General features: G+C 56.3%; 2 protein-coding genes across 2 annotated transcripts; both read left to right on the forward strand.

The window, feature by feature from the left end:
- Window positions 1-4,505: 4,505 nt before the first annotated feature.
- On the forward strand, window positions 4,506-9,605 carry LOC128811304 (SUMO-interacting motif-containing protein 1-like). The gene is made up of 5 exons (XM_053984856.1): window positions 4,506-4,562; window positions 7,932-8,174; window positions 8,217-8,531; window positions 8,784-8,875; window positions 8,959-9,605. Exons 1-5 carry the CDS (start codon window positions 4,506-4,508, stop codon window positions 9,560-9,562), a joined length of 1,311 nt encoding a protein of 436 aa, XP_053840831.1. The 3' UTR covers window positions 9,563-9,605.
- Window positions 9,606-16,424: 6,819 nt separating this feature from the next.
- On the forward strand, window positions 16,425-20,800 carry LOC128807976 (epiplakin-like). The gene has a single exon (XM_053978729.1). The coding sequence runs from the start codon at window positions 16,670-16,672 to the stop codon at window positions 20,210-20,212; it is 3,543 nt and encodes a 1,180-aa protein (XP_053834704.1). The 5' UTR covers window positions 16,425-16,669; the 3' UTR covers window positions 20,213-20,800.
- The last annotated feature ends 1,433 nt before the right edge of the window (window positions 20,801-22,233 follow it).

Genomic DNA, 22,233 nt, shown 5'->3' on the forward strand with positions numbered 1-22,233 from the left:
GCTAGCAGAAGGTGTCCCTGCCGGTGGCACTGGAGGTTGGAAGTGGATGATCTTTAAATTCCCTTCCCACCCAAGCCATTCCATGAATCCTTGACTCCTGAGCTCCTGGCAGAGGCACATCTGCCTTTGCTCTGTGCTCAGCCCTCGTGGGCACATTTTGGGACTGCTCAGCCAAGCACCACGAGCTGGCACAGGTCTGCAGGTCCCCAGAGGCCACTGCCCACATCTGCTGTGGCCACAAGTGGCCACGTGTGTGGCACTGTCCTCCTGAAGGCGTTGGTGGCCCCGTGGGCTGAGCGGGTGGTAGGAGGCTCAGCCAGCCCAGGCAGAAGCAGCCACCACCTTACGGGGTGTTATCAGTTATCAGGTGATGATCTCTGGGGCAAGATTTGCCCTGTCTGCTCTCAGCAGGACGTTCACCTGTGTCCTGGGAACGGGGGATGGCACGGATGGCTGACCCTGACCCTCGGAGAAGGGCGGTGCAGCTCCATCTTTGGCCAGCTGGGCAGAGCCAGTTCCAGTGAGATCTGCTCGTCCTCCAGTGCCCAAGGAGAGCTCTGGAGATGCCCCCATTCCCATCTGAGGCTCTGGGAAGCTCGGGGGCTTGGGGAGCCCTGGAGCAGGCACTGAATGAGCAGAGCTCTGTCGATACCTGTGTCCCAATGTGCCTCGGGGGACAGCAGGAGTGTGGCTGGAGGCAACCTGGGCCAGATCTCAAGCGTGATCCTTCCCCTCGCTGTGCTCCAGAGCTGCCGAGGGAAACTCGGCTGCCAGGAAGCCAAATGGTAAAGAAGTTCCCTGGGAAGGGTGCAGCTGTGGCGCACCCCTGGGACCACCCCAATGAGCCTGACGCCATCCCTGCAGCTCTGGCACCACCCCAGCACCCCCAGATTATCTCCCTCTCGGGCCCTGCCACAGGCCAGGCGCCCTGACACCAGGAAAAGCCTGGCCGATCCCTTTTTCCCAGGAACCACGAGGCAGGGCAGAGGATATTTGATAGTCCCTTTCCCACAGAGATTAGAGTTGTGCAATCTCTCCCAGCCGGAATAAAGAGCATTTTTGTCCGTGTCCGTGTCTGCCCGTGCCCGTCCCCTGGGCGCGGGGATGGGCTGGCTCCTCGTGGCTTTTGAAAGGGAACATTTTTGTTATTCTTTCCTCCGGAGGCGCCGGCGCAGCGGAGGAAGAGGCGGAGCAGGGGCGGCGGCCGGAGGTACCTGCCGAGCAGGTGACAGCAGCGCCGCCGGGCTCCGGCCCTGCCGAGGGTCCCACATTGCCGAGGATAAAACCCTGCTGAGGATAAAATCCTGCCGGGGGTCCCACATTGCCAAGGATAAAACCCTGCCAAGGATAAAACCCTGCTGGGGATAAAACCCTGCTGAGGATAAAATCCTGCCGGGGGTCCCACATTGCCAAGGATAAAACCCTGCTGAGGATAAAATCCTGCCGGGGGTCCCACATTGCCGAGGATAAAACCCTGCCGAGGATAAAACCCTGCTGGGGATAAAACCCTGCTGAGGATAAAATCCTGCCGGGGGTCCCACATTGCCAAGGATAAAACCCTGCCGGGGGTCCCACCCTGCCGAGGGTCCCGCACTTCCAAAGGGATGTTCCCCCGAGGGTCCCACCCTGCCGAGGGTCCCACATTGCCGAGAATAAAACCCTGCCGAGGATAAAACCCTGCCGGGGGTCCCATCCTGCCGAGGGTCCCACATTGCCAAGGATAAAACCCTGCCGAGGAGAAAACCCTGCCAAGGGTCCCACCCTGCTGAGAGTACCACATTGCCGAGGATAAAACCCTACCGAGGGTTCAACCCTACCGAGGGTTCAACCCTACCGAGGGACCGTTCCCCTCGGGTCCAGCCTTGCCGAAGATAAAACCCTGCCGAGGGTCCAGCCCTGCCGGGGGTCCAGCCCTGCCGAGGATAAAACCTTGCTGAGGGTAAAACCCTGCCGAGGGTCCAGCCCTGCCGAGGATAAAACCTTGCTGAGGGTAAAACCCTGCCGAGGGTCCAGCCCTGCCGGGGGTCCAGCCCTCGGGTCCAGCCCTGCCCGGCAGCTCCCGGGTCACTCCCGCTGCCCCGTCCCGCTCCCGGGAATGCCGGCGCTCGAGCTCCACACCGCGGCTCGGGCCGGGCACGGGCACAGCGGGTGCCGCTGGATTTCTCTGGTTCCCGGTGTCCGCCGGGTGTCAGACCGAACTCTGTCGGACAGACCGGCTGAGCCCTGCGCCCCTCGTGCCCCCGATCCCCCGGGACCGATGGCTTTAAACCGGCTGATCTCTGGCCGGACAAGGGAAACCCGCGGTCAGGAGCAGATCCTCTGATAAGGATTCCTCCTGATAAGGCACCGCTGGCTCGGCTATGCCGGCACGGGGAGCAGGGCCGAACAGCATCACGGCAGCAGAAGAGGCCAGAAACCATCAGACACCCCCAGAGACCCCCGGAGCAGCCCCCGAATCATTTCGGAGCCTTCCTCCAGAGGATGGAACGTGATTCACAGTTCATCCAGGAGTGTAAAATTCCCGCCCAGGGAAAATACCCAGGCACCCTCTCCTGAACCTGAATGGAAATTCACCCTCGGGATTCTCGTTCCGTGGGCCCCCCACCCCCGATGGAGGGGTAACAGGGGTGACTCCTTTCCTCTCCATTATCTGCTTCTTTCTTTCTTTCTTTCTTTCTTTCTTTCTTTCTTTCTTTCTTTCTTTCTTTCTTTCTTTCTTCTTTCTTTCTTTCTTTCTTTCTTTCTTTCTTTCTTCTTCTTTCTTTCTTTCTTTCTTTCTTTCTTTCTTTCTTTCTTTCTTTCTTCTTCTTTCTTTCTTTCTTTCTTTCTTTCTTTCTTTCTTTCTTTCTTTCTTTCTTTCTTTCTTTCTTTCTTTCTTTCTTTCTTTCTTTCTTTCTTTCTTTCTTTCTTTCTTTCTTTCTTTCTTTCTTTCTTTCTTTCTTTCTTTCTTTCTTTCTTTCTTTCTTTCTTTCTTTCTTTCTTTCTTTCTTTCTTCTTTCTTTCTTTCTTTCTTTCTTTCTTTCTTTCTTTCTTTCTTTCTTTCTTTCTTTCTTTCTTTCTTCTTTCTTTCTTTCTTTCTTTCTTTCTTTCTTTCTTTCTTTCTTTCTTTCTTTCTTCTTTCTTTCTTTCTTTCTTTCTTTCTTTCTTTCTTTCTTTCTTTCTTTCTTTCTTTCTTTCTTCTTTCTTTCTTTCTTTCTTTCTTTCTTTCTTTCTTTCTTTCTTTCTTTCTTTCTTTCTTTCTTTCTTTCTTTCTTTCTTTCTTCTCTTTCTTCTCTTCTTTCTTCTCTTTCTTCTTCTCTTTCTTCTCTTTCTCTCTTTCTTCTTTCTTCTCTTTCTCTCTTTCTCTCTTTCTCTCTTTCTCTTGCTCTTTTTCTTGCTCTTTTTCTTTCTTTTCTTTCTTCTTTCTTTCTCTCTTTCTCTCTTTCTTTTCTTTCTCTCTTTCTTTCTCTCTTTCTCTTATTCTCTCTTTCTCTCTCTCTCTTTCTTTCTTTCACTCTTTCTTTCTTTCATCTCCTTATATATTTTCTTAAGCAAACATAGTCTTCTATATTTTTATGGACAATAACGAAAACGGCCACATCCTTCCTTTCCACTTAAATTAAATTTATTTTGCTAGTTTTAAGGAACTAAAACAATCACATTGTTTTAAAATCACCCCGGCCATGTTCACAGGGGTCATTCAGTGTCGTTTCGCTCTGGCACACCCCGCGGGGTGGGTTAATCAGAACTCTGCCTGCTCTGCCCGTGCAGGGATGTTTCTGAGGGCTGTCCCGGGGCAGGGGCTGCCATCCCCACGTCAGGCACGGCCTCAGTGCATCACCCTCCACAGGAAAATGCCCTCAGCAGCCACAGGGCCCCAGGGTCCCGTGCTCCCAGTGATGCCTTGTGCAGGCTGACCCAGAACAGACACCAGACAAAGAATAAAGGAGGGATTTATTAAGAGGCCTCAAATTGATCCACCTTGGGCAGCACAACCCCAAAATGGCCACAAAAATGGGCAACAGGTCACAGGGTCTCTCACTTTTATAAGTTTTGGTCCATTAACATATTGGGGTTAATTGTCCAATTACAGCTTTATGTTATGAAGTCCAATCCTTGTTTTTCCTCTCTTCAGCCCACGTTGTTTGTGCTCCTGGGGCTGAGATTTGGATCATTTGTCCCCAGCTGGAGAAGGAATTGTTTTGTCTCCCTGCTCTGTGAAGAGAGCTCGCCATCCCCTCATGTGAAGCCCAGACTTGTACACTAAGGCAGAAGAGAATCTGAAAAATAGAAAAGCTAAAGGCTGAGGCATCACCGGCACCAGCTGGAAGGGAGCCGGGAGCGCTGTCAGCACCTGAGCCCTGCCACCAGAGGTTTCCCAAATCAGTCACCGAAGGAAAACCCGCCCTGAACACCCCAGTGCTGAAACATCCTTGGGAAAGGCATCTCCCAGCCTCTGATGTGGTTCAGGGCTGCTTCAGCCACGACTCCCACACCTTCCGGCAGGTGAGGCCACAGGGCTGGGGATGCCCGGGCCCGGGTGTGTCCGTGCCAGGCTCCCCGAGAAGCTGCAGGACCAGCTGGTGAGTCAGGGAGTGCGGGGTGTCCCAGACTGAAAAAAGCAAGGTGCATTCCATTTCCCATCCGTATGGCAGATGGATTCTGTTAATTGGGCAGTTTTCCTTATCTATTTCCACAACCAATCCTCCCTCCGGGGAGACATCTGCTGATAATGGGCCACTGAATGTCGCTGTGTGGCTGATAAGAACTGTAACATCCCACTGTGGGATGCTCCGCCCAGAGGGAGGAGCCAAGCATTCCTACCTGGCTATAATCTGGGATTTGGGACACCAGACTCAGCCTTTCCCGCTGGATTTCCAGGAGGACTGCAGCCATTCCAATTTGGATGGCTACCAACACCCTGACCAAAAAGGGCGTCAGGTTGTGTTCTGCCTCTGTCAGTGTTTTTTCCTTTTGTATCATTGCACGTATTTTGTTTTCTTTTTTCACTCTTCCTAATAAATTGTACCTGTGACTTGGAGCCTCTCACTGGTTTTGTTTTCAAACCAGAACACGGGGGCATCCCAGGGCTCAGTGCCCCTCTCCGTGCCCCTCTCCGTGCCCCACGGAGCTGCGGGGAGGGGCAGCTGCACAAATGCGTCAGGGGCTGCCCCACACCTGCATATTCATACATCTCATACATGAAGCATAAATTCCTTGCAAATTAAGAATTTTTCTGGTTTTTGTCAACTTCTTCCCCTTAATCCTGGTGGTTCCGTAAAGACGGAGAGAAGGTGGAAGAATGTTTGTCTTTTCTGATAAGGAGGCTGTAACTCTTTATGTGCCCTGTCACTGTTATCTCCATGCAAAGAGTTTCTTTTTTTTCTTATCCCTTTTCTTGAGCTAGTAAAAAAAAAATCTTACATCGCAGAGTTTCTATTTTAACATAATGTTGTAACCTAAAACTATGTTTAACACACTACTTTAAAAGGATTAATACAGTATTACAAAATAACCCTCCATAAAACATAAAGTATTCAATTTAATATTTGCGAAGAGCCAATCATAAAATACTCATTTTTCACCTGCGCTCACCTGGTGCGCCAAGGTCGGGATTGAAGCGCTCCAGACGGTATTTCACGTTCAGACTCAGGTGTTTATTATTTCTTATCTCTATTACAAGTCGTGAGTTTTCCACACTGTGGTATTACACACTCCTAATTAAACCACACAATCCCACAGTCCCGTAATCCCGGTGCTATCAACCAACTTTGGAAGCCTTCTCCACAGCCTCAGGTCAAACGCAGTGTTCTCCTGGGGGTCAGAGCCTGTCAGCACAGAAAATCTAAAATTCTCAGCAGCCAGAACTCCAGCACCGGTGTTGCTTTGCAGCGTAAGAAACGCCAGCCCTTTTTAACCCCTGACAGCTCCGAGGCCACACGGGCACAGCCGTGGCAGCATCGTGTGAAAAACCCGTATTTTATGATTGGCTTTTGGCAAATATTACAATTAATATTATGTGTGTAATGTTAGAAAGTTATGCTGTATTAATTCTCACGAGTGGTGTGTTAAATGTAGTTTTAGGTTATAACATAATGTTGAAATAGAAACTCTGGGATGTAAGATATTTTTTTACTAGCTCAAGAAAAGGGATAATATAAAAAAGAAACTCTTCACACAGAGATAACAGCAATAGGACACAAAGAGTTACAGCCCCTTATCAGAAAAGACAAACATTCTTCCACCTTCTCTCCGTCTTTACGGAACCACCAGGATTAAGGGAGGAAAGCTGACAAAAAACAGGAAAAATTCTTTATTTGCAAGGAATTTCTGCATTATGTATGAGATACATGAATATGCAACAGGCTGTTGCTTTTAAGGGTTGTTCCTTTGTTCACAAGGCGTGGTTTTGGCAGCTCAGTGCCCAGAAACATCTGGATATCCGTTATTCTTTGCTTTTTACTGTCTTGTAATTGTCCTAACTCTAAATTGTTATTACTCTAAACGTATTACTATTTTTAATAACCATTTTATTATTATGAAACTTTTAAAAAATTCTAAAAACAAGTGAGTGGCTTTTTTTCACAATCAGAACCGTGGAATCACCCCCAGCTGTTCCCCCAGCACTGCCAAGGCCACCGCTAGCCCACGTCCCCAAGGGCCACATCCACACAGCTGTTAAATCCAGGGGTGGGGACTCCACCACTGCCCTGGGCAGCCGTGCCAGGGCTGGACATTCCTTTACCAGGAATATCCCAATATCCCAAAACCTCAAAATATAGTCCCAGTATCCCAATATAATAATAATAATAAAATTTCCAGTATTATCCCAATATCCTAAAATATATTCCCAGTATCCCAATGTAGTAATAATAATAATAATAATAATAATAATAATAATAATAATAATAATAATCCCAATATTATCCCAATATCCCAAAATATATTCCCAGTATCCCAATATATAATAATAATAATAAAATCCCCAATATTATCCCAATATCCCAAAATATATTCCCAGTATCCCAATATATAATAATAATAATAAAATTCCCAATATTATCCCAATATCCTAAAATATATTCCCAGAATCCCAATGTAATAATAATAATAATAATAATAATAATAATAATAATAATAATAATCCCAATATTATCCCAATATCCCAAAATATATTCCCAGTATCCCAATATATAATAATAATAATAAAATTCCCAATATTATCCTAATATCCCAAAATATATTCCCAGTATCCCAATGTAGTAGTAATAACAATAACAATAACAATAACAATAACAATAACAATAACAATAATCCCAATATTATAAAAAAATATTCCCAGTATCCCAATATATAATAATAATAATAAAATTCCCAATATTATCCCAATATCCCAAAATAATAAAAAAATAAAAATAAAAATAAAAATAAAAATAAAAATAAAAATAAAAATAAAAATAAAAATAAAAATAAAAATAAAAATAATGTGTTATATAGACTAGTAATTCCCAGTAACTTGAGGCCATTTCCTTCTGTCCTGTCCCTTGTTCCCTGGGAGCAGAGCCCAGCCCCCATCTGGCTGCGCCCTCATGTCAGGAAGTTGCAGGGAGCGGGAAGGTCCCTCCTGATGCGACACGAGCTGTCCCCAGATGTGATGCTGTCCCCTCCCTGCCTCCTGTGGCCACTCCAGGTGCCACCTGGCAGCGGCACAGGGCCCTGGCAGGTGCCGGGGGGGGTCTCTGGCTGCTGACGGGGCAGCTCTGGAAGCTCCACGATGTCCCTAGGGATGCTCCAGCTCCCTAGAAGGGCACAGCTGGAGCCTCTGCAGGTCCATGGACGCCCCCCGCCCCTGCCTGAAGCAAAGTGATAATTCAGTGTTCTCCTGGAGACAAGCCCGCGCAGTTTATCCGTTTATCCGCGCTCTCACAAATATCCCGCTCCTGGCACTTCAGGGAAGTGGAGTCACGGCGTTTGAAAACCCAAAGAGCAGCTGCTGCCCCCGCCACAGACCCCTGAGCACGGGCGCAGCACAGCGGGCCAGCCCCGGAGGCACATCAGCTGCTCCCAGAGGGAGGAACAAAACGGGCAGCCCAAGGCATTGCTGGAAAGGCATCCCAGGGTCCCTGCAGCAGGTCCCGGGATCCCCAGTGCAGATCCCAGGATCCCTTCAGCAGATCCCAGTGTCCCTGCAGCAGGTCCCGGGATCCCTGCAGCCAATCCCAGGATGCCTGCAGCAGGTCCCGGGATCCCCAGTGCAGATCCCAGGATCCCTTCAGCAGGTCCCAGGATCCCTGCAGCAGGTCCCGGGATCCCCAGGGCAGATCCCAGTGTCCCCACAGCAGATCCCAGGATCCCTTCAGCAGATCCCAGGATCCCTTCAGCATGTCCCAGGATCCCTTCAGCAGATCCCAGTGTCCCTGCAGCAGGTCCTGGGATGCCCAGTGCAGGGTCCAGGGTCCCTTCAGCAGATCCCAGGATACCTGCAGCAAATCCCAGGATCCCTTCAGCATGTCGCGGGATCCCCAGTGCAGGGTCCAGGGTCCCTGCAGCAGGTCCCGGGATCCCCAGTGCAGATCCCGGGATCCCTTCAGCAGATCCCAGTGTCCCTGCAGCACATCCCAGGGACCCTGCAGCAGATCCTGGGATCCCTGCGGCAAATCCCAGTGTCCCTGCAGCAGATCCCAGGATCCCCAGTGCAGATCCCAGGATCCCTGTAGCAGGTCCCAGGATCCCTTCAGCAGATCCCAGGGTCTCTGCAGCAGATCCCAGGATCCCCAGTACAGATCCCAGGGTCCCCAGTGCAGGTCCCAGGATCCCTGCAGCAAATCCCAGGATCCCCAGTGCAGATCCCAGGATCCCTGCAGCAGGTCCCAGGGTCCCTGCAGCAAATCCCAGGGTCCCCAGTGCAGATCCCAGGATCCCTGCATCCGGTCCTGGGATCCCTTCAGCAGATCCCAGGGTTTCTGCAGCAGATCCCAGGATCCTCAGTGCAGATCCCAGGATCCCCAGTGCAGATCCCAGGATCCCTGCAGCCGGTCCTGGGATCCCTTCAGCAGATCCCAGGATCCCTGCAGCAGATCCCAGGATCCCCAGTACAGATCCCAGGATCCCCAGTGCAGATCCCAGGATCCCTGCAGCAGATCCCAGGGTCTCTGCAGCAGATCCCAGGATCCTCAGTGCAGATCCCAGGATCCCCAGTGCAGATCCCAGGATCCCTGCAGCAGATCCCAGGATCCCCAGTACAGATCCCAGGATCCCCAGTGCAGATCTCAGGATCCCTTCAGCATGTCCCAGGGTCCCTGCAGCAAATCCCAGTGTCCCTCAGCAGATCCCAGGATCCCCAGTGCAGATCCCAGGATCCCCAGTGCAGATCCCAGGATCTCAAGTGCAGATCCCAGTGTCCCTGCAGCACATCCCAGGATCCCCAGTGCAGATCCCAGGATCCCTGCACCCCTGCGGGGGTCCCCATCACCCACCCACCCACCGAGGGGTCTGCACAGCCTGGCTGGGCACCCCCGAGCAGCCTCCCCTGCCGGGAACCTCCGGGGTTTGGCACAGACTGAGGAGCGGCTTCCCCGCTTAACCTTACAAATAAAACTAAAAACTTTTAAAAAATACTATTTATTAAAAAAAAAAAAACTATAAAAAATGCATTATAATAAAACCAAAATTTTTTAAAATAATTTTAAATAATTAACTTTAAAACATTTGCAACATAATGCAACAAAAACTAATAAACCAAAAAAAACACTTGTAATGTATTATATCTTAAAAATAATTAACTTCTAGCTATAATAACATAAATTGTAACTTCTATATTATCTCGCCCTTCACATAAAACTAAAAATAAAATAAAAGTGTTTAAAAAATAAAATAAAAATAAAAAAATAAAATAAAAGTGTTTAAAACACCTCCCAATTACCCCATCTCTAAAAAAAAAAAAAAAAAAAAAAAAAGGGACAGCGGGTGGCTGCTCTGCGGACACATCCCACCTGTGCAGGTGGTCAGAGGAGTCACGGCCCGGGCTCTGGAGGGTGTCACAGTGTCCTCTCCACAGCTGTAACGGGGACACAGGGACAAACCACAGCCTGTCTGCCAGGGGCAAGGAAACCTCCGAGGGAAGCTGCCAAATGCTGGCGCTTCAGAGGCTTCTAAACGAGCTGTGCCAGCTCCAGAGAGTGCTCCAGGGCCACTGGCACGCTTTGGAGGGGAGTCCTGCATGGCCGTGGCCGTGCCCAAGGAGAAGGGACCGACACGGAGTAATTCGGTGATGTCACCATTGGGCCTGGTCTGTGCACGGAGCCTGGGCTGAACGGAGCGGAGCTGGGCGAGCAGACAGGTGGGATCCTTCTGCCCCAGGAGGCCAGGTGACCCCTGCACCCCTGGCACTCTCTCCTGGCAAGGATGGAGCCCAGGAGGAAGCGTTGCTGCAGCCCAGCTGGAAGGGTGAGCCTCCGGTGAAATCACAAAAGCACCGTGGAAGCACAGACTGGTTTGGGCTGAAGTGTCCCCAAAGCCCGTCCACTCCCACCCCTGCCACGGGCAGGGACACCTTCCACCAAACCAGGTTGGTCCAAGCCCCATCCAAGCTGGCCTTGGTCACTTCCAGGGATGGGGCAGCCACAGATGCTTTGGGCAGCCTCCCCACCCTCACAGCGAAGGATTTTTTCCCAACACCTCCTGTAAATAAATCCCCCCTTTTTCGGTTAAAAACTGCCCCGCCCCTTGTCCCGTCACTCTCTGCCCACGACAAGAGAAATGCAATTAGTGAAGTTCCAGTTACGCTGCAATTACCAAGCTGAGAGCAGATGTCAGCCAGGGAAGGGCTTCAGAGCAGCGAGCGAAGCCACCAGGAGCGGGTCCTGGAGCCACCTCTCCCCCCAGGACAGGGGACCTCCCCTGCTCAGGTGTGCTCCCCGCAGCCAAACCCCCGCGGTGAGTCAGAGGGAAAAGCTCCCCGTGAGCCGATCAGCCAGTCTGGCGAGCGCCTACGCCAGCAGGAATGTTCTCCCGGAGCAGGAAAGGCAGTGCCAGGGCAGGCAGCCCCTCCTGAACGTGGGGCAGGCACCGAGCCACACACACACAGCCACGTGGGACACGGTCACACACCGGCTGTGGGCAGCTGTCCACGCGTCACGTGTGGCCCCACTCACGGGAAGTCACCCACGCCTTGCACATGCATTGTCCCGTGTGTGCAGGCTCACGGAGTCACCTGCACAGAGAGTGACACCAGGGTGCACAGAGTCACAACAGAGCCACGCAGTCACACAGAGTGACACCAGGGGCCTGCACAGAGAGAGAGTCACACCAGGGACCTGCACAGAGTGACACCAGGGACCTGCACAGAGTCACAACAGAGCCACACAGTCACACACAGAGTGACACCAGGGACCTCCAGCAAGTCACACCAGGGACCTTCACAGAGTCACAACAGAGCCACAACAGAGACACACAGTCACACGCAGAGTGACACCAGGGGCCTGCACAGAGAGTGACACCAGGGACCTGCACAGAGTGACACCAGGGACCTGCACAGAGTCACACCAGAGACCTTCACAGAGTCACAACAGAGCCACGCAGTCACACAGAGTGACACCAGGGACCTGCACAGAGAATGACACCAGGGACCTGCACAGAGTCACACCAGGGACCTGCACAGAGTCACAACAGAGCCACAACAGAGCCACACAGTCACACACAGAGTGACACCAGGGACCTGCACAGAGAGTGACACCAGGGAACTGCACAGAGAGTGACACCAGGGAACTGCACAGAGAGTGACACCAGGGTGCACAGAGTCACAACAGAGCCACGCAGTCACACAGAGTGACACCAGGGGCCTGCACAGAGAGAGAGTCACACCAGGGACCTGCACAGAGTGACACCAGGGACCTGCACAGAGTCACAACAGAGCCACACAGTCACACACAGAGTGACACCAGGGACCTGCACAGAGAGTGACACCAGGGAACTGCACAGAGAGTGACACCAGGGACCTGCACAGAGTGACACCAGGGACCTTCACAGAGTCACAACAGAGCCGCACAGTCACACACAGAGTGACACCAGGGACCTGCACAGAGAGTGACACCAGGGAACTGCACGGAGCCACAACAGAGCCACACAGTCACACGCAGAGAATGACACCAGGGACCTGCACAGAGTCACAACAGAGTCACACAGTCACACACAGAGTGACACCAGGGACCTGCACACAGTCACACACAGAGTGACACCAGGGACCTGCACACAGTCACACGCAGAGTGACACCAGGGACCTGCACAGAGAGTGACACCAGGGAACTGCACAGAGTGACACCAGGGACCTGCACAGAGTCACAACAGAGCCACACAGTCACACACAGAGTGACACCAGGGACCTGCACAGTCACACCAGGGACCTGCACCGAGCTACAACAGAGCCACACAGTCACAAGCAGAGTCACACCAGGGACCTGCACAGAGAGTGACACCAGGGACCTGCACGGAGTCACAACAGAGACCTGCACAGTCACACCAGGGACCTTCACAGAGTCACAACAGAGCCACACAGTCACACACAGAGTGACACCAGGGACCTGCACACAGTCACACCAGGGACCTGCACACGGTCACACCAGGGACCTGTCCCTCCTCTGTAGCCCAGGCATGGCCAGCGCTGTCCCTCCTCTGTAGCCCAGGCGTGGCTCCAGGGCCAGGCTCGGTCCCTGTCCCGGCCGGGTGCAGGGACAGCTGCAGGGGGGTGGCTGCAGCTCCCCACGCACATCCGGAGACCCCGGTGGCAGCCGGGGCTGTGGGCAGGGCTCTCCACAAGCAGAAAAAAATTGGTGGCGAGTCCAGGAGCCCCATGGAGAGCGGCGTGTGCCACGTCCTGCCCTGGTGCTGCTCCCGGTGCCCAACCCCTGCCACCCCGGGTGTCCTGGGCTGGAGGGGCTCCGTGCTCAGTCCAGCTCCGTGTTCCAGGTCTGCCAGCACAGGGCAGGGCCTCCCTGCCGTCCCCAGGGGCGGGGGAGGGAAGGATTTAAATTGGGCACCTGCCTCCTCTGCTCACCTGGCTGGGAGTTGGTGGGAGGAGGAGGAGGAGGAGGAGGAGGAGCAGCGGAGCCTGCCGGCATCCAGCCGCTCCGGATACACGGCCAGGGACAGGACAGAGCCCACCTGGGGGTCACCGAGGCCACCACAGAGGACCTGCACGGGGAGCGGGGACCTCACCTCTATCCCAAACTCCAGCGCGGGGAGGCGGCGGCTGCTGAAACTCCCGGGATCGGTGAGCAGGAGATCTCCAGGCAGAGCTTGGTCCTTTTTGGGAAGGGACAAAGTGACCGAGTAGCAGCAGGGCTGGCTGGAGCTGCTGCTCTGTGTGATATGTTTTGTGTCGCCAATGCTTCAGCCGAGCTGGGATGTGGGAGGGGAACAGCCGGAGCTGTGGGACCCGCCGGAGCCCGCCGGCACCCGGGGCCGGAGGCTGGAGCAGTGGGGCTCCCTGGGATCCAGGGCTGGAGCAGTGCGGCTGGAGCAGTGGGATTCGCTGGGATCCAGGGCTGGAGCAGTGGGATTCGCTGGGATCCAGGGATGGAGCAGTGGGAATCTCTGGAATCCAGGGGCTGGAGCCTGTGCCTGGCACGGTGGGGCTCACTGGGATCCAGGGACTGGCACGGTGGAGCTCACTGGGATCCAGGGACTGGAGCAGTGGGGCTCACTGGGATCCAGGGACTGGCACGGTGGGGCTCACTGGGATCCAGGGACTGGCACGGTGGGAATCGCTGGGATCCAGGGACTGGCACGGTGGGAATCACTGGGATCCAGGGACTGGCACGGTGGAGCTCACTGGGATCCAGGGACTGGCACGGTGGAGCTCGCTGGGATCCAGGGACTGGCACGGTGGGGCTCGCTGGGATCCAGGGACTGGCACGGTGGGGCTCGCTGGGACTGCGGAGCAGTGTCTGGAGCGGTGGGGCTTGGCCAGGAGCCCGGCGAGGAGGCGGCGGGCGGGTGCTGGGCTGGGGGGACAGGACTGGTGTCCAGTCTGGACTGGACTGGTGTGATTTCCCTCCCCGGGGCGCGGGCAGGGCTGGGGACCCCCGCGCTCTGAGCTGGAAAACCGCTTCCACCGGAGCCTCCTGGGCTGGGCTGCTGCGACAGCTCGCAGAGCCAGCCGGCCCCTGCCCCGGGAGCTGCGTGTGCAGCCCAGCCCCGGCATCGGGAGGCTGATTAGAGAGCTGCTAATGACAGGCTGCAGTTGGGAAACGGCTTCGCAGCGCAGGGTGTTCACACGACAGCCGTGTCCTACAAAGGTGTCGCTGGCTCCAGGTTGTGACACCGCACTCCGGGACCCAGTGCCACCCCAGCAGGCGGCACAAGCAGCCCATCACCTCCCGGCTGCACCCCCGGAGTCGGGCAGGGACGGAGGGAAGCTGCTGCCGGGGGCTGGAGGCACGAGGTGGGACAGAGCCACCCACCCAGGGTCCCCGGAGAGCAGGGGCTGGGCCGGGACTGCTGGGGTGAATCCCAGCCCCAGCATCAATCCAATACTTAAATGGATCAAAAGCAGTGACTCAGAGACTTCCCGGCTGTGAAGTAAACAGTGGGATACTTAAGCTGTGACCCTGATAACGAGTTAAACGCGTCATTAATGTCAGTCACCAGAGTTTACGGGAGATGGGCGTTCCCCAGGAGATCCTTTGGGTTTCCACTCTGCTGTTTTTACAAGAACTGTGGCCTCATCACTGCACGATGCTGGAGATGCTGAAAGTTTGTTTACAGGGCTTCCCAAGGGGACCAGGTGACAGCGTGAGACATCTGGGAGTGGGTGGCATCCCTGCCCGTGGCAGGGGTTGGAACCAGATGAGTTTTAAGGTCTCTTCCCACCCAGACAATTCTGGGATTCCACGATGCATCTGTGATTGCTGCATTAAATAATACAGAGCCCAGTTTTGCAGGACAGGAAGCTGACAGGACGGGGATTGGGGTCTCTGCCCACCCAGCGGCCTCAGAACGAGCAGAGACCCAGAGAACCCAGAGACCACCCCAGCTGCAGCAGCAGCACAGCCAGGGGAAAGGTCTCCCTCAGCTCCTGCTGCTGCTCCTGGATCTGAACAGCCACCCATCCGTCCCCAAGGCTACTCCCGTGCCCTGTGGACTGCCAGGGTGGTTTGGGATCACACAGCCCCCAGGAGGATCCACACAGAGAGCCGGGCTGTGCCTGGCACCGTGCCCCTTCACGCTCATGGCCAGCCTGTGACCAGCACAGGGCCACCGTCTCAGAGGGCAGAAAATTACTGGCAGCACCAGCCAGCACCTCTCTGAGGCTGTGGAATCGTGTCAGGAAGCCGCTGCTGCCTCTTGGCATGAGCTGAGCTTGGGAAGAGACCACCAGCGAAATCTGGCTGTCCCAGGGCAGCTCCAGGGAGCAGGGAGGGAGCAGGGAGGGAGTGATGCTGCCTAGAAGAGAGGTTAGACGGTGTCAAAGGACAAAGGAGGTATTAATTAAAAGGCCTTCAAAGGATACACCTTGGGCAGTACAAGAGCCCAGCTGTGGCTACACCCCAGATGGACAATGGGTCATGACTTTCCACACTTTTATAAGTTTTGGTTCATTTACATATTGGGGTTAATTGTCCAATTACAGCTCCAATTACAGGTTATGAAGTCACATCCTCCTCCCAGATTGCTCTCCTCAATTCACTTTTGTTTGCACTTTTTGGGCCTGAAGCTGCAATGGTGCCCTTGGTTCTGGGGCCGGAAAAGGATTGTTCTGTCTGACTGAACAGTGAGGAGAACTTGCTAACGCTTTATATGAAGTCCAGAGTTATAAACTAATGCAGTGCAGAGTCTGGAAAATATGAAAGCTAAAACTTAAGGCATCAGGAGCAATGGTCCTGCCTCGTGCTGGCACCCGGTGGCATCAGCCCAAAAGCAAGTGGTGGCTGTGTCACCCAGGGTCAGAAGAGGAAAGTGGCTGAGGCCACAGGTTTGAGGCAGTGTCAGGCTCTGAGAGAGCAGGGGGCTCCTCGGGGGGCTGCAGTGGGGCCAGGGTGTCCGTGCTGCTGAGATGATCATTCTTGGTGTGGTGCGTGTCTGTCGCTAGCCCGTGCCGTGCCCTCAGAGCTCTCTGCCCACCCCAGCTGCAGCCTGGCCCTAGGATTGCTCTGAGGGAGCAGCAAAGGCCCAGATGCCCCTCCCTGCTTCTCCCTGGGCTCCTGTGATCACCTCCAGGGAGGGGCTGCCCCCACACCCCAGCCCCCCCAGAGAGGCCTCAATAAACGCTGCTCGTCCCGGCTGTGCTCCCGTGTTCCAATTTGGGGAGGGGGTGACATGAATTTGGGGGTCCCAGCAAAGCCAGAGGGACCCCTGCATCCCCCAAGGGTCCCTCTGGTCCTCCTGGGGACCCCAAAATCTCCTCCAAGCTCCTCTTCACCCATAGGGACCCCCCCCCCAAAAAAAAAACGCTGCAGGTCCCCAACATGGTTGGGGGTTCAAATTTGGGGAGGGGGACACACGAAATTGGGGGATCCCCAGCAAAGCCAGAGGGACCCTCGCATTCCCCAAGACCCCCTCTCAGCTGTGGGGACCCCACTGCGAAAACCACACAGGGATTTGTGTCTTACCAGAGGCCCTGTTCGTTTCTCCTTCCTCAGACACTCCCAGTGCCCCAGAGCAGCAGGATTCCTCCCCAGAGACGGTGAGGAAGATGAGTGGATGCTCCCAGGACAACGAGCCGAGCGGCCCGGGGAGTAACGCGGCTGCAGGTGAGCACAAAGAGATGGCTGGGGGCGGGAGCAGCTTCATCGCCGGAGTCTTCCTCCAGGCCAAGAAGAAGAGGCTGAGCATCTACGAAGCCATGGTGAGGGGGCTGCTGACGCCGGGCACGGCGCTGGTGCTGCTGGAGGCGCAGGCGGCGTCGGGGCTGCTCACGGAGCCCGCCAGGAACGAGCGGCTCTCGGTGAAGGAGGCGCTGGCTCAGGGACTCATCGGCCGGGACTTCTACGAGAAGCTGCTCTCGGCGGAGGGAGCCGTGAGGGGCTACACGGAGCCCTGCACAGGACGCAGGATGTCCCTGTTCCAGGCCATGAAGCAGGAGCTGATCGTCAGGGACCACGGCATCCGCCTGCTCCAGGCCCAGATCGCCACCGGCGGCATCATCGACCCCGTGCACAGCCACCGCCTGCCCGTGGAGGTGGCCTACGAGCGTGGCTACTTCGACCAGGAGACGAGCCAGATCCTCTCCGACCCCGAGAATCAAGCGAGGACTTGCTTCGACCCCAACACCCACGAGAACCTGACGTACCTGCAGCTGCTGCGCCGCTGCGTGCCCGACCCGGAGACGGGGCTGCTCATGCTGCAGCTGATGGACAAGGGCTCCGTGCTCTACCAGCTGACCGAGGATGCCCGCAGAGCCCTGCAGGCCGCCCGCACCACGCTGCCTGTGGGGCTCTTCCAGGGCCAGAGCGTCACCGTCTGGGAGCTCCTCTTCTCCCGCTACGTCCCCGAGCATCAGAGGGAGGAGCTGCTGAGGAAATACAAGGCGGGGACAGTGACCATCCAGGAGATGATGAGCGTCCTCACGGCCACCATCACGGCGGCAGAGAGGGAGAACGGGGCTCTGGGCTCATCCACGGCCAAGCCCAGTAACAAGGCGAGGGCGTCACCCCCAGCTCAGGACCCGCAGGCTCAGGAGCAACAGCTGAGGAAGTCCCTGAAGTCCTCAACTGTGCGTGTCACTGCTGGGGAGTTCCGGGGGAAAAACGTCTCCGTGCTGGACCTGCTCTTCTCCAAATACGTCCCTCAGGGCAAGCGGCAGGAGCTGCTGGAGCTGTACAGGGCAGGCATACTGACCACGGAGCAGGTGGCCACCGTGGTCACCACCATCGTGAACCGAACGGAAGCTGCAAACGCCGCGCTGGTGGCAAACGCCAGGGGCCCGCACAGGGCAGTGGCAGCGGCTGGGGAGGATGGAGAGGATCGTTCGGCACACCTGGATGATGCCTTGAGGTCCACCACCATCAGCGTGCCAGCTGGGGAGCTGCAGGGACAGCAGGTGTCCCTGTGGGACCTGATCTTCTCCGACTACATCCCCGAGGAGAAGAGGCAGGAGCTGCTGGAGCTGTACCATGAAAGGTTATTAACTCTGGAGCAGATGACAACTGTTGTCAGCACTCTGATTAGGAAAAAAGAATCTACAGGCAGGAAATTGCACATTATAGTCAAGAGTTCCAGCAAGGAGCCCGTGACAGCAGCAGGAGAGGAGGGCGACGACACCCCCGAAGAGGAGCCATGGAAAACAACCCTAAAAGCCACAATGGTCAACGTGGAGGCTGGGGAGTTTCGGGGCCACAAGGTCTCGCTGTGGGACCTGCTGCACTCCCGCTACATCCCCGAGGAGAGCAGGAAGGAGCTGCTGGAGGTGTACGAGGCAGGTGAGCTGACCCTGGAGCAGGTGAAGACCGTGGTCACCACCATTGTCACCAGGGCAGCAGCAGCAGAGAGAGCGGAGCCAGCGGCGCCCGTGAGTGGTCCCAGGGCAGAGCCAGTGGCCACAGAGGCTGAACCCACCCCCCTGCATGGGGACAGGGCCTGGGAGGAGACCCTGAAGGCCACCACAGCCGAGGTGTCGGTGGGGGAGTTCCAGGGCAGGCAGATCTCCCTGTGGGACCTGCTCTTCTCTGACTACATCCCCGAGGAGAAGAGGCAGGAGCTGCTGGAGCTGTACCATGGGGGGACATTGGCCTTGGAGCAGTTGATACTTGCTGTCACCACCCTCATTAAGAAAAAAGAATCTACAGGCAGGAAGTTCCAAATTACAGTCAAGAGTTCCAGCAAGGAGCCCGTGACAGCAGCAGGAGAGGAGGGCGAGGACACCCCCGAAGAGGAGCCATGGAAAACAACCCTAAAAACCACAATGGTCAACGTGGAGGCTGGGGAGTTTCAGGGCCACAAGGTCTCGCTGTGGGAGCTGCTGCACTCCCGCTACATCCCCGAGGAGAGCAGGAAGGAGCTGCTGGAGGTGTACGAGGCAGGTGAGCTGACCCTGGAGCAGGTGAAGACCGTGGTCACCACCATTGTCACCAGGGCAGCAGCAGCAGAGAGAGCGGAGCCAGCGACACCCGTGAGTGGTCCCAGGGCAGAGCCAGTGGCCACAGAGGCTGAACCCACCCCCCTGCACGGGGACAGGGCCTGGGAGGAGACCCTGAAGGCCACCACAGCCGAGGTGTCAGTGGGGGAGTTCCAGGGCAGGCAGATCTCCCTGTGGGACCTGCTCTTCTCCGACTACATCCCCGAGGAGAAGAGGCAGGAGCTGCTGGAGCTGTACCGTGGGGGGACATTGGCCTTGGAGCAGTTGATACTTGCTGTCACCACCCTCATTAAGAAAAAAGAATCTACAGGCAGGAAATTGCACATTACAGTCAAGAGTTCCAGCAAGGAGCCCGTGACAGCAGCAGGAGAGGAGGGCGACGACACCCCTGAAGAGGAGCCATGGAAAACAACCCTAAAAGCCACAATGGTCAACGTGGAGGCTGGGGAGTTTCGGGGCCACAAGGTCTCGCTGTGGGAGCTGCTGCACTCCCGCTACATCCCCGAGGAGAACAGGAAGGAGCTGCTGGAGGTGTACGAGGCAGGTGAGCTGACCCTGGAGCAGGTGAAGACCGTGGTCACCACCATTGTCACCAGGGCAGCAGCAGCAGAGAGAGCGGAGCCAGCGACACCCGTGAGTGGTCCCAGGGCAGAGCCAGTGGCCACAGAGGCTGAACCCACCCCCCTGCACGGGGACAGGGCCTGGGAGGAGACCCTGAAGGCCACCACAGCCGAGGTGTCGGTGGGGGAATTCCAGGATAGGCAGATCTCCCTGTGGGACCTGCTCTTCTCCGACTACATCCCCGAGGAGAAGAGGCAGGAGCTGCTGGAGCTGTACCGTGGGGGGACACTCCCCATCCAGGAGCTGCTCAGCACCACCAGCAGCCTCGCCAGCGACAGCCTGGAGAAGCACTTCAGGGCCCTTCCTGCGCACACCATGGACCTCCTGCGCTCGGAGGGCTCCTACATCACGTTTGACCCGTCCCAGGAGCGCAGGGTGTCCGTGTGGGAGCTCCTGTCCTCCAAGCAGGTCTCCGAGTACAAGCGGGAGGCGTGTCTCGACACCTACCCCTCGGGAGGGCTGACAGTGAACAGAATCACCATCACCACCACCATCACCACCGGCCCCCGGCTGGAGAAGAGCCACCCCCGGCGCCACTGACGGCGACCCCGGCAGAGGAGGGACCTGGGCACGGGTGGGACTTTGCTCCCCACGCCCCTCCGTGTGTCACCGCGGTGACAAACCCGCGTGTGGAGCGGGGTGGGGCTCGGTTAAACTCCTGCTGCCTCAACTCGGGCTGTGCTGAGATTTCTTTTGCCCAGCAGAGCTTTCCCAGAGGGGCTCCGGGGGTGTCTGGGAGCCGTGGGGCTGCACCGTGCAGGCACCCACCAAGGACAGGGACATGTGGAGCCTGAGGGGGGGGCAGGCAGAGACCCCAGGGCGGGGGCTGTGGGCAGCAACACCCGGCCCCATGAGAGCCACAGAGGGACAGACAGCTCAGGACTGCTGGGAGCCCAGCCCTGCCGGGGCAGGGGCAGCACCTGGGGCTGTGGGACATGGAGACCTGACCTGTCCCTCAGTTTTGCTGCAGGACGGGTCCACAGGGGTCCCTGGGCTGCAGGATGGGTCCACAGGGGTCCCTGGGCTGCAGGATGGGTCCACAGAGGTCCCTGGGCTGCAGGATGGGTCCACAGGGGTCCCTGGGCTGCAGGATGGGTCCACAGAGGTCCCTGGGCTGCAGGATGGGTCCACAGGGATCCCTGGGCTGCAGGATGGGGCTGCAGAGTCCCTGGGCTGCAGGATGGGTCCTCAGAGGTCCCTGAGCTGCAGGATGGGGCTGCAGAGTCCCTGGGCTGCAGGATGGGTCCACAGAGGTCCCTGGGTTGCAGGACGGGTCCACGGGGGTCCCTGGGCTGCAGGACGGGTCCACAGGGGTCCCTGGGCTGCAGGATGGGTCCACAGAGGTCCCTGAGCTGCAGGATGGGTCCACAGGGGTCCCTGGGCTGCAGGATGGGTCCACAGGGATCCCTGGGCTGCAGGATGGGGCTGCAGAGTCCCTGGGCTGCAGGATGGGTCCACAGAGGTCCCTGAGCTGCAGGATGGGTCCACAGGGATCCCTGGGCTGCAGGATGGGGCTGCAGAGTCCCTGAGCTGCAGGATGGGTCCACAGAGGTCCCTGGGCTGCAGGATGTAGTCCCCTGGCTACGGTCCCTGGGCCACAGGGGTCCCTGGGCTGCTGGAGCTCGTGGCACGCGAGCACTGAAGGAGAGGGACGCTGGTGCCGGGGCTGTGACCCCTGTGACAGTGAGAGGTGGCCGGGGGCACCCACAGGAGTGGCAGTGCCTCCACGGGGCACGAGGACACCGCACACAGGGCATGGGGTGCTGCTCCAGAGGGAACGAGGACACTGGGAATTCCTAGGAAGGGAGCAGGAGAAAGGATGAGATATCCTGAGGTGCTTATTGTCCCATCCCATTGTCCCATCTCATCCATTTGTCCCATCCCATCGTCCCTTTCCATCCTATCCCATTGTCCAATCTCATTGTCCCATCCCATCTGGTTGTCTCATCCCACTGTCCCATTCCGTTGTCCCATCCCTTCTAATCTCATTTTCCTGTTCCATCCCATCCCATCGTCCCATCCATTCGTCCCATCTCATCCAATCTCATTGTCCCATCTCATCCATTTGTCCCATCCCATGATCCCATCCCATCCCATTGTCCCATCTCATCCATTTGTCCCATCCCATGATCCCATCCCATCCCATTGTCCCATCTCATCCATTTGTCCCATCCCATCGTCCCAGCTCATCCCATCCCACTGTCCCATCCCGTGAGGTCTCAGAGAAGCGCAGGAACGATGAGGCACGGGGAAGGACAGGGAGGATGAGTGGGCTCCTGGCGTGGAAGGCACAGCAGCCACGTGCTCCGTGTCTTCCCAGGCCCAGGGACAACGACCCCCGTGGGTCACTGCCAGCCCAGGTGAGGAGGGAACTCTGCCCAGTGACCCCCGTGGGTCACTGCCAGCCCAGGTGAGCCCAGGTGAGGCCAAAGGAGGGAATTCTGCCCAGTGACCCCTGTGGGTCACTGCCAGTGCAGCATGAGCCCAGGTGAGGAGGGAACTCTGCCCAGTGACCCCCGTGGGTCACTGCCAGCCCAGGTGAGCCCAGGTGAGCCCAGGTG

The sequence above is a fragment of the Vidua macroura genome, chromosome 1 (assembly GCF_024509145.1).
Source record: "Vidua macroura isolate BioBank_ID:100142 chromosome 1, ASM2450914v1, whole genome shotgun sequence".
Taxonomy (NCBI): Eukaryota; Metazoa; Chordata; class Aves; order Passeriformes; family Viduidae; genus Vidua; species Vidua macroura.